Below are 14,818 nucleotides of genomic sequence, written 5' to 3' on the forward strand. Positions count from 1 at the left end.
ATCTATAATAATCAGATTGATTTTCAGCCACTTGGCTTTTATTATCCTTAGGGTAATATTCTTACATTTCTTATATTTTTTTCCCAGAGTGCAGTCGCAGGAAAATGTCCAAATAAAATGGACAAATAACCCCAGTTTGTTCTTTCTTGCTGCCCCATTTTGTTGGACATTGTTTTGATTTTACTCATGAAAAAAGCCCCAAAACATAATAGCTTTGAAGCTACTTGTGTTTGCTGTCTGGTACACGCTTAAAAAATAAAGGAAATACAAAAATTCTTAGGTTCTGCTTGAAAAAAACCACAAATAGCAGGTAAATATATTTATTAAAAGCAGAATTCAAATTTCCCCCCATTTTTTCCTTTCTGCCTGGACAATTTGACCAAGGAATTTTCCTTCTTTCCCTGTTACCTTTCAGAGAAGTGACAAAAACAGATTTTATTTTTATTTCCGTTGTCTCAGTACTTGTGGAATTTTTTCAGGCCTTGGTTGAGGAGAGTTAAGTTTAAATGTTTGTGTATTTCATGCCTTTCAGCCTGAAAATTTCTCATTTTTCCTTCTCCTTTCGTAGATATTTTATTGTGCTCCCTGAGAGTTTCTCACTTGAGAAATCTGTCCTTTAAAACAGTTAAATGTGGTAAATAATAACCGTCACTATAAAGATTATTAACAGTAAACCTAGTAAAGGACTTAATTCCATCTTTTTTATGTTATTATATTTTTGCTGCCCAGCTTTCCATTTTTCCATTGCTGTGACTCAGATATTCAAATGAGTTCCACGTTGATGGGTGGAGTTTGCAGCAGTGGTGCAACAAAATTCTGTCTCCGTAATTTAAATCCACTGTTTTTCTTTAGACATCTCTCATTTTTATATTCAGGATGCAGGGAATAGGGAATATTGAGCAGGAAAATGAAAGAGCTGGGAAGGGACAGAGGGTGGCAAAAAGTATTATTCACCTAAATCTTGTTCCATAAGGAGATTTTTTGTGTTTTGTCTTTACAGGAAAATTTGTGGCCTGGACTTAAATGTAATTTACGGAATCATGGGATAGTTTGGGTTTGAAAGGACTTCAAATCCCATCCAGTGCCACCCCTGCCATGGGCAGGGACACCTTCCACTGTCCCAGGCTGCTCTAAGCCCCAGAGTCCAGCCTGGCCGTGGACACTGCCAGGGATCCAGGGGCAGCCACAGCTGCCCTGGGCACCCTGTGCCAGGGCCTGCCCACCCTGCCAGGGAACAATTCCTTCCCAAGATCCCATCCATCCCTGCCCTCTGGCAGTGGGAGGCCATTCCCTGTGTCCTGGCACTCCAGACCCTTGTAAAAAGTCTCTCTCTCATCTTTCCTGTAGCTCCTTCAGGTCCTGGAAGATCAGAATTAGGTCACCCTGAAGCTTTTCTTTCCCAGGCTGAACAGTCCCAGTTTTACTCTTCTTACACCCATAATTTGAGATTCAAATTATCTACATATCTTAATTTCTCCCTAATTTCCTGGTGCAGTGGCATGACTCACATTCAAGGGGTCCCTTCCAAGAACAATTAAATAATTCCCTGATTGAAAATGGAGAATAAAATACACAAGGGATCAGTGTCCTGTTAGCCACTGAAACAATTTTGTCTGAGTAGCACCAGTAAAAATAAATTTTTAAGGTCCTGCCCCATCTTATCTTAAGTTCTTGATTTACAGCTCTTAAACCTGCATTGTGCTATAAAAGAGCAGGACAGTTTAGTGGAAATTTTGGGATCATTGATCCAACCCCTGGCCCTGCCTAGCCACCCCAACAATCCCACCCTGTGCATCCTTGGGATTGTTGTCCAAAGATTCCTTGAGCAGCCTTAGGGCTGTGATCTGTTCAATGCCTGACCAGTCCTGAATGTTTCCCTACAACAGTTCTCATAAAAATCCTCTCCAAACCCCACTTCATCTTTTATTTACATGTTTATTTGCAACGTTTTGCCTTCTGCCCATCAGGTAATTAATTGCCTTCTCCAACACAAGTCTGATTAGCAGAGAGAGAAAACAAAACCGGGCTGTGTTTGCACTGCTCAATCGGTGTCCCTGCAGACTCAAGGAAAAATAATGGATTGAGGCTTGATGAAATGTCTGAAGGAGATAATGAAAAAGTATTTTAATCTACTCAGAGATCATTATGTGCGGTTGACTCAAGTTCAGGAATATCTCCAGAACAATCCTGGAATTTTTCCATCACACTGAATCTGGTGAAAGCTGCTGGGAATATTGGGCATTCTGGACTTCATCTGTCCAGAGCCAGATGACCACAAATGTTGCTGTGGGAAGGTTCCAAGTCAAACATTGAAGGCCACTTTCCTCCAGTAATGAAGGGAGTCTGAGCAGGGTTTATATCATAACCAAGCTTAAGGCCATCCTTCTAAACCTCCTTTTCCTCCCAAGGAAACCACTCCTAACTCTCCTTTTCATCCCAAGAAAGCCACTCTTTACTCTCCTTTTCCCCAAGAAAAACACTTCTTGCTGCAGCAGAATCCACACCTATTTTGCCAAACCTTCAGTACATTAAATGTTGATGTAATGGAGCTGATCTTACTGGATAAAAATTTCTTAGGAGAGTAAATGAAACCTTGTTTTATTCTCCTCCCTTTACATCTTAGCCCCTGTTTCTTAAATCTTATTAACTATGGGGCTCTATCAGGCTGGAACAGCTGGAGATGGGATTTCTGGAATCATGTATTATGGCAGCAGTTAAACGTTAATTCTATTTAATCCCAGGTTTGATTCCTGGATTTGCCCCCAAAATGTTTTTCCAATCACTCATCTTTCCAAGCATTCCATATTTTTAGGTTTAATTAAGCTTAATCTCTGTGCTTGTGTAGTCAATTAATTTATCTTTTTCATGTCATCACAGTAAAAACTGGCCTGGTTCCAAATCCTGCCATTAAATCCTCAGGACCCTGTATTTTGCACAAAGACTTTATTTATCTTCTTTGTGTGTATTTGTGTGTTACTTTTGAAGTTCAGAAGACAAGGTTTTTTACTCTTCTGTCGTTTGGGTGGATAATTATTCTCTGCAAAGTTAATTAACACAGCTGGGTATGTATAGAAGCTATAGAATGAGTGATTAAATTGCAGTTGTCATAGGATGGCTTCTTCAGAATTCCAAAAGAAAATAGAGAATGAGGTAGATTAAAAAAAAACAAAACAAAACAAAACAAAACCAAAACAAACAAACAAACAAACAAACAAAAAAACAACAAAAAACCCCAAGCAAATATTAATTCATTTTTTAAATTTTGAAGAGAAGATGACCTCAGTTGCATGATTTTGGGGGAATTTCAAAAATTTATTCTACAGTCACTATACAATGTGTCCCAAAAATGGTAAAGGAGGTGGATCAAGATTTGTTTTTAAAGCTACTGTGGGCTTAATTCCTGGTTTGAAGACTATTTATGGCTTTCTAAAAGAAATTTTGTATTTCACTGAGCCTCTCAGCATAAAGGATCAAGATTATCTTAGGAACCAATTAGATCCCTCAGTTTTTCCCTGGAAGTGTCCAAGGCCAGGTTGGATGGGTTTCTGAGCAGCCTGATATAGTGGATGGTGTTCCTGCCCATGGAACTAGATGAGCTTTAAGGTCCCTTCCAACCCAAACTATTCCAGGATTCCGTAATTCACATCCTCCCCTTGGTGCTTAATGTTGTGTGCAAATGGGATTAACTCAGATAGTGCAGCTTTGGGGTTTATTCTTGTTTTAGTGGCAAGGTTTGGTTCCTGCTCTTCCAAATTCTTAGCCATCCAAAGGTGTTTTGTTAGTTCCAGGTGACGTTTGGCAGTTTTGGCTGGTGGTTTGGCAGATTTAGGTGTTTCTTTGACAGTTGTAGGTGGTGGTTTGGAAGTTTTGGGTGTTTCTTTGACAGTTGTAGATGGTGGTTTGGCAGTTTTGGGTGGTGGTTTGGCAGATTCAGGTGTTTCTTTGGCACTTTTGGGTGGTGGTTTGGCAGTTTTAGCTGTTTCTTTGACAGTTGTAGGTTGTGGTTTGGCAGTTTTAGGTGTTCCTTTGGCAGTTTCAAGTGTTTCTTTGGCAGCCGTAGGTGGTGGTGTGGCAGTTTGGGGTGGTGACTTGGCAGTTTTGGGTGCTGGTTTCACAGCCTGGGGAGGTGCTGTGGGAGGCTGTGAGCTGCTGAAGTTGATGTGATGCTGCATTGGTCAGTAGATGATTTTCTCTCGTAGCATGGAAGGGCCATCAGGGAGTTCCTGTCCCTGACTCAGGGTGTCACAGGGTGACAAGAGGGGCCCAGAGGCAGAGGCTGCTGTTCAGCTGGCCTTGCCTCAGGGAGTGGCAGTTGGTCCTACTCTTGGCATCCCAGTCAGTTCCAAGGTTTTCCATCACCACTGACACCCAGTGCTCCCATCCTCCATCCCTGCTGCCCCAGGGCAGGAGTGTTTGTGTCAGCAAAGCCAAGGCAGACACCTCTGAAGAAGCCATGTCTCTTCTTTTTCATCCTCACTTCAGGATCCCTGCAGGGATCTCCCCTGAAACTGGGATTACTTTGGACATGCCAGGAAAGCTTTGCTGTCACCCCTGCTGGTGCCCTTTCCCATTACCCGCCTCCCACTGCTCACCTGGAGCTGGGAGCAGCAAAGGACCCCATGGTGCCATCATTCCATGTAACTTCCACAGCCAGATGTTGCCAGCTGGATTCACAGCCGGATGTTGTGGCCTCCTTGATGTTGCAGTGCTGCTCAGACCACTTTATGTCATTCCTTGTGCGGTTTGACAGAATGTTGTCCTACAGAGTGAAAAGTCAGTTGAGGAGCCTGTGTATCAGCAGAACAACTCCTAAAGGAGAAACAGACAACAAGGCCAGGTTAGACAGGGCTTGGAGCCATCTGGGATAGCGGAAGGTGTCCCTGCCCATGGCAGGGGTTGAAATGGGATGAGCTCTAAAGTCCCTTCCAACCAAAACCACTCCGGGATTTTCTTCCATGGTTCACTAAAAGCAAATATATTCCCTGGGCTCTAATTCCTGACTGAGTGTGTGTTTGATGTAGCGTGGCTCCCTACAGAAATGGGAGAAACCCACTGCCTTTCCCAGGGGGAAGAGAAGAACCCACTCATTTCATTATGGTCACCATTAGAATTTGGGTCTAATATCACGATTCAGATTTTTCTCCAGGGATTTAAAGACAACATGGCACTTGGGAACATGGGTTAGTGGTGGTCTTGGCAGTGCTGGGTTAACAGTTGGACTCGACCATCTTAGAGAGCTTTTCCAACCTGAATGATTCTATGATTCCAAGTGTGTATTCATATGGGAACAGCTGCTATTTCCCTTGCACTTGGCTGCCATATTAACACAAACATTGCTCTCCAGCTCAGCACAAGGAGGGCTTGGCCAGGCCTGGACATGAGACTTCCTGGCACTACCAGGTCTGTCACTAGGAAAAGTGAAGAGAGGGATGGGAAATAAATAAATACAATTCTCTCATTACTCTTGCTGCACAAAAAATATCTTCTTCTCCCTTCTGCTTTTATAGAAAGTTTTATCTATTCCAGCCCACAGAAAATAAACTCATTCTAAATTAGGTTTCTTAATTTGTATCTTAAAGTAAGTGTCTCGAAGCATTTAGCCAGCAGTTTTTCCCTGCTTCGTGATTTTTTTTACACCTATTAACCTTCATTTCAGCTGTATCTTTGTTGTGAAGTGCTTAGAAATTCCCACGCGTGTTCCAGATGTCTGAGTTCCCCCCTCCTCCTCCTCCCAAATCCCTTTCCCAGAGCCTGTGGAGGTGGCCCCACGCTGACCCTGTGGTTTTGCCTTGCAGCTGACGGCCGTGGATGCAGATGAGGGAGCCAATGGCCAGATAGTGTACGAAATCCTGGCTGGGGCTCAGGGGGACTTCACCATCAACGAGCACACAGGCATGATCACCATCGCTCCAGGAGTGGTGCTGGCCGTGGGGCGCTCCTACGCCCTCACCGTCAGAGCCTCTGACAGCGCTCCCCCTGCACAGAGAAGGTAATTAGGGCATTTTTTCATTGCATTAATGTGTGGGCTTGAGAGATTTTTAGCCTGCTGGCAGCTGCTAACCTTTTCTCAAGGAAAAATTTCTCAAGAAATCTTTTTCTCAGAACAATCTTGGTACACAACTATCCTTTCTCAAAACAATCTTTGTCCAGGTGGTGTTTTGCTCTTTCTCTAGTTTAACCAATGGGCTTAGAGAGGTGTCGTTCCTATTCACCAACCATGTTAAGTCTGTATCGGAACACCTTATAAAAGATAGAAAGAATTTAGACAATGAAGCCTTCTTTTTCTATGCTCTTTGCCTTCTAAAATACTTGGAGTCTTTCATGTCCTACAGCGACATTAATGCATTAAATTAATGGTAATTAATGCATTAATACTAATGTCAGATGCATTACTCCAGCAGCTCAGCAGTTGCCACACCCCACGTCTGTAATCCACACTGTGATACCATTCCATGCCTCTCTTCTGGAAAAGTGGCACAGTAGAATTCTTGCCCTTTGTGGTCCCTAATGATATTTCCCTTACAGCACTGGGTTTTCATGATTCCATTTGTTTGCCATGGTCTGTTATTTAAAAGTTCCTGTCGCAGTGAGGGTGGCTGTGACACGTCTTTTAGGTTCCCTGATACTCAGGGAAAATGCGGCGCTGGAGGAGGAGTGGGTGTGATGGTGTGTCCAAAAAACCTCACTTTATTAGGCAAATAAAAAAGGGACAGTGCCCAGAAACCACACCCCGTAATGACAAAACACCCAAGACCAGAAATGAGGGAGGAGTGGCAATATATAGGCTTGGGGGGTAGAGGGTTCTAGAAACCCGACCAAATATGGAACAGGGGTAACCAATAGGGGAGCAGAACTTGGGGTCATTAACAGAATAACAGCAAAGTCACCTGGGAGGAGATCTCTGTCTCACCTTAAGTTTAAACAAATGCCTCCCAGGGCTAGAAGTCAAGGTCTGGCTTGCCAGGGGTGAGATCTGGCTGGCCCACTGCCTCCACCAGGCTGATGCCCACAAGTTCCCAGTTGTGCTGTCACTGTGCATGTCCATTCATTCATTGAGGTGAAGGCATGGAAAGAAGAAAGCAATCGAGAAGGGAGATGCTTTTTTGTTCAGAAAATGCAAAAAGGATCCCAAAGAGTGGGGTTGTTGGGCTGCAGACCCTCTCCAAGTGTAGGGTGTGCAGTGTCCCCACTAAGACCGAAATTCCTAAGGGCAGAATTATCTCTGTTGTACCGCAGCTGAAATAGAAGAGCAGACTGCAGATTTAGGATTTAGGTGGGGAGGGGAACATCATCATCTTTAAGGTTCATTTTAACCCAAACCATTCTATGATCTATATGTTCAAAAACCAGTAAAGGAGGTATCAAGCCCCGCTTACCTGTTTCTGTGGAGTTTGTGTTCTAAATGTGGCAGTTGTGCCAAAATGTCATTTCATGAAGGTGTGGAGGGAGCAAGAAGATATCTCTCATGTTCTGTGGCTGGTATTGATAATGTGACAACCTCCTTGACCAAACAGCATGACAGGGAGGAACAGGAAGTCCCAGCATTTAAACTCCCACAGCTGTAAAGTGAAAACCTCTTCTGCAAATGGGAAATGTAAGAAGGAAAGAAAATACAAGAGTAGGATTGCAGTAACTGGATTTTCCTCAGGACCTGCTGCTTCTATTACATCTCCAAGAATGCAGCTCATGCTGTTGTGCACATATTTTATAATTACTGTCCATTCAACTTGCTAAGTTGTTCATAAAATTAACATCTGGTAGCTGTCCCCTGATTGAATTTCACTCTCTTTTTCCTCCTGCTTGCTTTTCTGATGAACCCTCTCAATCTGGTAGTAGGTTGCTGGTAGTGCTGAGGAGGAAATTGAGGACAATTATGCATTTATTTTGTGTAGTACTTCAGAGTGAAGACTGAAAATCAGTAATTCCCCTTCAGAGAGTCTGAGATCCCCATGGTGTGGCCCTATACTACAGCTCTGATTGCCATCAGCTCCTTTTGTGCTGGAGAAATCTTTGTGTTCCCTAAACATATGTATTTTCGAGGATGGATGTCAGGAGCCCGTGTTCCCTCCTCTGAAAATGTCTTCAAGGCAAGTAGGAAGTGGAAATCTCTGCCAGGATAACCAAAGTCACCTGGAAAGTGGCTGGGTTTCAGTCTCCCCCCCATGCTTATGCACAAAGCAAAACCCAGCCACTGAACCTGGCTCGGGAACTGGAGCTCTGCAGCCTTTGTGAATACAAATTTAAATTGAAATTTGGAATTCTGTGTAGATTTGTTGGGGTGTTTTTTTGCATGGAATGACATTTAAAAATGTTGGTGGATGGCTGTGCCCCAGCTGAGATTTGGGGGTTGAGTATTATTAATTATAATTATTTATGTAAGTTATTGAGATATCATGGAATCATTGAGGTTGGAAAAGACCTCTGAGATTGTCGAGTTCAACCTTGTCAACTAAATCACAGCAAGTGCCACATCCAGTTGTTTCTTGAAACATTGCAGGGCTGGAGATTTCACTCCTTCCCTGCACAGCCCACTCCTATATTGAAGCATAAAAATTTCTATTTTTGGAAAAAAAAATGATAACGTTTGTAAAATCAACCAATTTCAGGTCAGACTTTAAGCTTTTCACAATCCCTCAGATTCCTGGACATAGGATTCATATCACTTGGTGATACAGGGTTCTGCTGGATCAAGTCAAGATAGATTGGTCCACATGGATGGAAATCCGTTCATCACAGATTTTATAATTGCCCAGAGCAGCTGTGGCTGCCCCTGGATTCCTGGAAGTGTCCAAGGCCAGGCTGGACTTTGGGGCTTGGAGCATCCTGGGATAGTGGAAGGTGTCCCTGCCCATGGCAGGGATGGCTCTGGATGAGTTTAAGGTCCTTTTCAGCCCAAACCATTCCATGATTCCATATGGAGATAATTTAAGCAGAGATGGGGATGCAGGTGACTTTCAATCAGCTGGTAGGGCACAAAAGCTGTTTTTCCACCCTGGAGTGATTTTGGGAGCTCTCCACAGTTCCCAAATGCTGTGCTGGTCTCTGTGTATTCACCTGCAAACACCAGCTACAGTGCTTGGCTCAGCTCCATCTCCTTCCCCTTCCCCCTCCCATGCCAAAGGAGAATTTGCCAGCTCCCTAACTGGGCTATAACCCACACAAAAGACACAGGGGGAAAATGGAAGGTGTTAATAAAAAATTGATTGGTATTGCAGAAAAAACCCCATTTAATGTTAGAGTGTTTTCAGTTTGCAGGCTATTAGTGCTTTACTTCTGTGATTTTGCCTTAAATATTTGAAGAAAATCTGCTTACTATTCCCAGAATCCCAGGATGGTTTGGGCTGAGAAAGAGACCTTAAAGCCCATCCCGTCCCAGGGCAGGGTCACATTCCACTGTCCCAGGCTGCTCTAAGCCCCGAAGTCCAGCCTGGTCTTGGACACTTCCAGGGATCCAGGGGCAGCCACAGCTGCTCTGGGCACCCTGTGCCAGGGCCTGCCCACCCTCCCAGGGAACAATTTCTTCCCAATACCCCATCTATCTCTGCCCTCTGGCAGTCAGAATCCTGTCACTGTGTGTGTGGATGCTCCCTGAGGGGCAGAGTCCTTTCTCTGGGGGTGTGATTGGTCCTTCTGCAGAGCAATTTCTTATCCTGGAGCATGGCCAGGGGCTGTGTGACAGTCCCCAACACGTTACTCCCAGCCCTGGTGTTGCTGTAATGACGTAGACCTGCGAAACCTGCTGGGAAAGGGCAGTGGGAAACACTGACAGCACAGTGGTGACGGCTCAGCCACAATTTTGGGCAGCTAAGTAAAAATATTGATCATGAAAATGTGTTGTTTTCAAATGAAATGAGCTCTCTCAGTTAATACAGCAGCTGTTTTAACAATAAATGTCTGGTAATTTTGGGTAGGACCCTCTAAAAAAGCTCTGGAGTTTGCTAGCCCTGCAAGAAGCAGCTCTTTGGGTTCATGATTTTCTCCTCTCTCCCTCTTCCTTATCCACCTCCAAAAAACTGGGACAAATCCCTTTGGTTTCTTTCCTGCAGCCCTTAAACCTGAGATTTATCGACTTTGTCCAAGGATTTCTGAGGGGAGAAGCTGCACCTGCAGCATAGCACTTGCTCTTCACAGGGGTTTGCTCTGGGGAGGGGATGCTGTGCTGACATCCAGGAGGAAAGGCAGGTGGGATAATGGAGCAGAGAGGCAAGAGGAAGATGCTTTAAATCAGATTTTTAATCTCCCATCTCCAGGGTGACTCCTGCCTCCCTTTCTCAAGTTGCGGCTGTTGGATATCAAGTGGGTTTACAGGATGATCTGCGCAGGGTCTTCAGTGCCAGTGTCCCAAAGAACCTCCAGTATTCCACCTGGAATGAATGCTGTTTACAGTCTGTTTGAGACAGGGATTCAGTGAAGCTGAAGGGTTTGCCAGGGATTTGTAGCCTCCTGCATTGCCACTGCTCTGAAATGGGATTTATTGCTCTGAAAGGAGGATTATTGACCCCCAGCATCGCAGCAGCCTCACAGAGTTGTGTGCATCTCTTCTCCCAGCGTTATCCTCTCTGCCAGAATTCCCTGCTCCCTGTTTTCCAAGGAAAGGAAGCAAACTGACTGCCAGCAGGGGTGCTCCAGGGGTGGCTGTTGTGCATGGCAGGAGCAGTTCCCAGCTCGGAATTAGTGCTGCTCCCGCAGAGAACACAGTGTGTTGGGAGCTGTTTGTTTGTGGGGTGTGCCCTGATATCTCACTGCTCTGTTTTTGAAAGAACACCACTTTGGGGGAAATTATTGAAGCTTTTCTTCCTGTTCATGTGGCAGCCTGCTTTCCTTTTGATCCAGGAGGAAAAACATGTCCTGAAGCTTTTAGAGGAGCAAAGGGAGGCTGTTAGAGCTTGAGAGCACACAGTGCATAAAGCAGCCACTGCCGGTTGCCTTGTGGATTTATTGTTTCTGACTGGTTTTGACTGGTTTTTCTCCCCCCTTGCACTGCAGGAGCTCCATCACCACTGTTTACATCGAGGTGCTGCCTCCCAACAACCAGAGCCCCCCACGCTTCCCACAGCTGATGTACAGCCTGGAGGTCAGCGAGGCCATGAGGATCGGCGCTGTTCTGCTAAACCTGCAGGTACAGAGGCGTCCCTGCCACTCCCTGAGGGTGCTGAGACCTGCCCCACCTTCCTGCCCTCTGTGTCCATGACATGCACAAGCCAGCCCTTGCATCCAGGGGGAAAAGGGACGGTTCAAGGGGATTAAAAATGATTTCATTTTGATTGACAGAGGCTTTTATGTGGACTGTAGAGAAAGAGGGCTCATTTAGCTATTTCTGTTACTTCTTTTTTGATTTAAATATTGTAAAAGATGCTACAGGCTGCAAATGGCACTGCCCAGAGAAGCTGTGGCTGCCTCTGGATCCCTGGAAGTGTCCAAGGCCAGGCTGGATGGGACTTGGAGCAGCCTGGGACAGTGGAAGGTGTCCCTGCCCATGGCGTGGGGTGAGACGAGTTTATCTTTAAAGTCCCTTCCAATCCGAACCATCCTGGGATTCTGTAATAATTATATTAGGAAAAAAAAATTTCTATGAGTGGCTGGAAACTTGAAAGGCCTGTGATTTCGTGTGTTAAAATCTCTCCCTATATTTGCCAGCAGATCAGAGGAGCTGCAGCACCTCATTCATGGGGAATTTCAGCAAGATTTTGGCAATTTGCCTCCCCTAGCCTGTCATTTTTGAAAAATGTCTGAAGATATTTCTACCCCTTGGTGTGTGTAACAAGAGGCTGAGAGGGAGCAGAGATCCCAGTGCTGCCAGGCCCAGGGTTAGTGGGACCTTGTGCATGCACTGGGATCAGGGATCACGCAACAGTTTCTGGCCAGGTCCAGGAGCAGGAACATCCCTCATCCTCATGCGCCAGGACCAGAAATCCCTTTGTTGTGCTAATGGTTAAAAAATCGGTTCTCTCCTCACTTATTTACTGTTCCTTATTTACTGCATTGTGTTCTGCCCAAAAACCAGCTGTGCAAAACAGGGAGATAAATGGCAACTCTTAACTGAGGGGTTTTTTTTTTGAGGGATCGGGAACTCACTTAATGCTGTATTTAGCAGTAGTGAAATAAAGGAGCTCTAATTAACTCACTGAAGCAGGTGGATGGGGAAGCTCCTGCTAGAATGGTTTCCTGCTGAAAGACTGGGATTATTTTGGCTGGTTAAGCTGAGACAGTCACCTGTGCTGAGGGAGGATGACTAATTTAGCTCAGTGCTGCCAATTAACTCCTGGCACATCTGTGGTGCCTGCAGGGAGGGAGGAGTGGAAGGGCCAGGCTGTTCAGGAGCCTTCTCCTCCCCGGTGAGAGACACTCAGGGTTGGAAGCCCCAAAGAGGAACAGGAGCCAGGAACATGCTGAGAAACAGAAACATTTGTGTTTCCTTGACAGGTGCTGGAATCTGTGGCTGCGGGCCTGAGGGATTTTTGGAGACAGAAAACCTCTTGGCAGGTTTTAGTATTGAAGGATTTAATGGGATTTAAATACGGTTGGAAACTGAAGCTCCAATGGAATAATCTGATTTAATGTTTCACTAAACCCCAAACAGCCCATTCTGTGCTGGCCCTGCTGAGGGATCTCCAGGGCTGTGCCCAGTGCTGTCCCTCCCCGCCAGAGAGCCCCGGAGGGGCTGGAGCGTGTCCAGGGAAGGGAAGGGAGCTGGGGAAGGGGCTGGAGCCCCAGGGAGAGGCTGAGGGAGCTGGGAAAGGGGCTCAGCCTGGAGAAAAGGAGGCTCAGGGGGGACCTTGTGGCTCTGCACAACTCCTGACAGGAGGGGACAGCCAGGGGGGGTCGGGCTCTGCTCCCAGGGAACAGGGACAGGACAAGGGGAAACGGCCTCAGGCTGTGCCAGGGGAGGCTCAGCTTGGACAGCAGCAGGAATTTCTGCATGGAAAGGGTGCTGAGGCCTTGGCAGGGGCTGCCCAGGGAGGTTTGGAGTGCCCATGGCTGGAGGTGTCCAAGGAAGGGCTGGAGGTGGCACTCAGTGCTCTGGGCTGGGGACAAGGTGGGCATTGGGCACAGCTGGGACTCCATGGGCTGGGAGGGATTTTCCAGCCTCAGTGATCCTGTGTTTCATGAAAAGTACTTGATTGTTGAATTCTAAATATGCTTGACTTTAGCTTTGGTGTTTAGTCCAGGACTGTATCTCTTGGTAGGTCTAGTAGTCCTCAACTTGAGATGTGGAAGATGGAGAAGGACTTTTTACAAGGGTCTGTAGTGCCAGGACAGAGGGGATGGCTTCCCAGTGCCAGCGGGCAGGGCTGGACTGGATATTGGGAAGGAATTGTTCCCTGGGAGGGTGGGCAGGCCCTGGCACAGGGTGCCCAGAGCAGCTGTGGCTGGAAGTGTCCAAGGCCAGGCTGGACTTTGGGGCTTGGAGCAGACTAGGATAGTGGAAGGTGTCCCTGCTCATGGGATGGGGTGGCACTGGATGGGATTTGAGGATCCCTCCCAACCCAATTCCAAATCCAGCTCCCTCATCCTGCATTAAAACCTCCATCTGTATTGAAGGACTTCTCCTGTGTGCAGCATATTTCTGTTTTCATCTTCCTTTATTCCCCGCTGTGTGAAATCCACCAGGAGAGTTTAAACATTCATAAACTGAGTATTTAAGCTTCTGAAATACTGCACTGCCTTTTCCAGGTAACAGAAAGTTCCTAGTGAGGCACCTTGGTTTGGGTTTTGTGGAATTCTAGCAGTGTCTTAAGGTATTGCCTGTGTTCCATCGATGATATGAATTATCACCAGACCTCAAGTATGGAGCAAGTGTTATCCTGTGTAAATTTTGACACTGCTGTTACTGTTCCTCAGTCTTATCAATCCAACCAGTGTTTGGGCTCCTGCAGATTAAGGAACTATGGCTCTCTCTTAGTAATAATGTGGTAGTTCTGCATACAGCAGGAGGGTTACAAAATCCTGGAGAGAGCCTGCAAAGTTTTTTAAGTATTTCCCAATTATAAAATCTGAAGACCTGCAGAACATTCGGGTCAGTAACAATGCAAATGTAGCTGCTTTTAATTTGCCCATTAGACTTTGGAAAAATAAAATTGACTTTTTACTTGTCCATTAAAATTTCTTATGCTGATGATGGAGGGCTTTATTTCTTTCTTATCCCCTTATTTATTTTCTAACCCACGTGGTTGGTCTTGACTGGTGTTTTAATTAACAACATTTGAGATTATTGCAATATTAAATGATCTCCACTGCATTAATTTGTAAATAAACCTGGGAGTTTATTGCATGCCTGGGAGGCGTTTATGGCTTCATGTTCTGCGAGCCATTATTAATTAAAATATGCAAATGCTGTCCTTTTTCTGGGAGCCTGCAGAACAAATAGGGCTGTTAGCAGGGTCCAGTTCTGTGCTGAACAAGGAGCTAACATGGAATTGTTGTGTACAATTTATGGAATCATTCTGTGCCATTGATCTGTAAAAAATCAGGACTAGGTTGGTCTTCTCCCTTGCCTTTGGTGGTTTCCTTCTGTACATAAGAACTTCGTGTTCTTTGCTTTTAAAGAAAGCAGTTTTTAAAAGCAATTATGAGCTTTTCCCCTTTTTATTTTTTTAAGCATGTTGACTGAAGGTGGATTTTCTGTGGGGATAAGGAGAAAATTAAATCAACAACAGCCAGTCTTTGATTTTCTGGCTTTCTGAGAGCCCCCTGACTTGTGATGAGAGGATGCAGACCATAATGATACCCCTGAGACAACTTCATGTGAAGGGAGGGCAGGATGCCCTGCAGGGAAGGTAAAAGGAGGACAAAGGGCTAAAGACAGGAGCAGCCATGG

General features: G+C 45.4%; 1 protein-coding gene across 5 annotated transcripts in view; it reads left to right on the forward strand.

Moving 5' to 3' along the window:
* Nucleotides 1-14,818, forward strand: part of PCDH15 (protocadherin related 15) — a 300,245-nt gene that overhangs the window by 155,636 nt on the left and 129,791 nt on the right. For all 5 annotated transcript variants that reach the window (XM_066191711.1, XM_066191709.1, XM_066191706.1 and 2 more), the window contains 2 exons: nucleotides 5,796-5,989; nucleotides 10,987-11,119. In XM_066191711.1, coding sequence (XP_066047808.1) covers nucleotides 5,796-5,989; nucleotides 10,987-11,119 — 327 coding nt within the window. The remainder of the gene's footprint in view (nucleotides 1-5,795; nucleotides 5,990-10,986; nucleotides 11,120-14,818) is intronic.

The sequence above is a fragment of the Chamaea fasciata genome, unplaced genomic scaffold (genome assembly GCF_029207755.1).
Source record: "Chamaea fasciata isolate MVZ Bird 193981 ecotype frontalis unplaced genomic scaffold, bChaFas1.0.hap1 SCAF_9, whole genome shotgun sequence".
Classification (NCBI taxonomy): domain Eukaryota; kingdom Metazoa; phylum Chordata; class Aves; order Passeriformes; family Sylviidae; genus Chamaea; species Chamaea fasciata.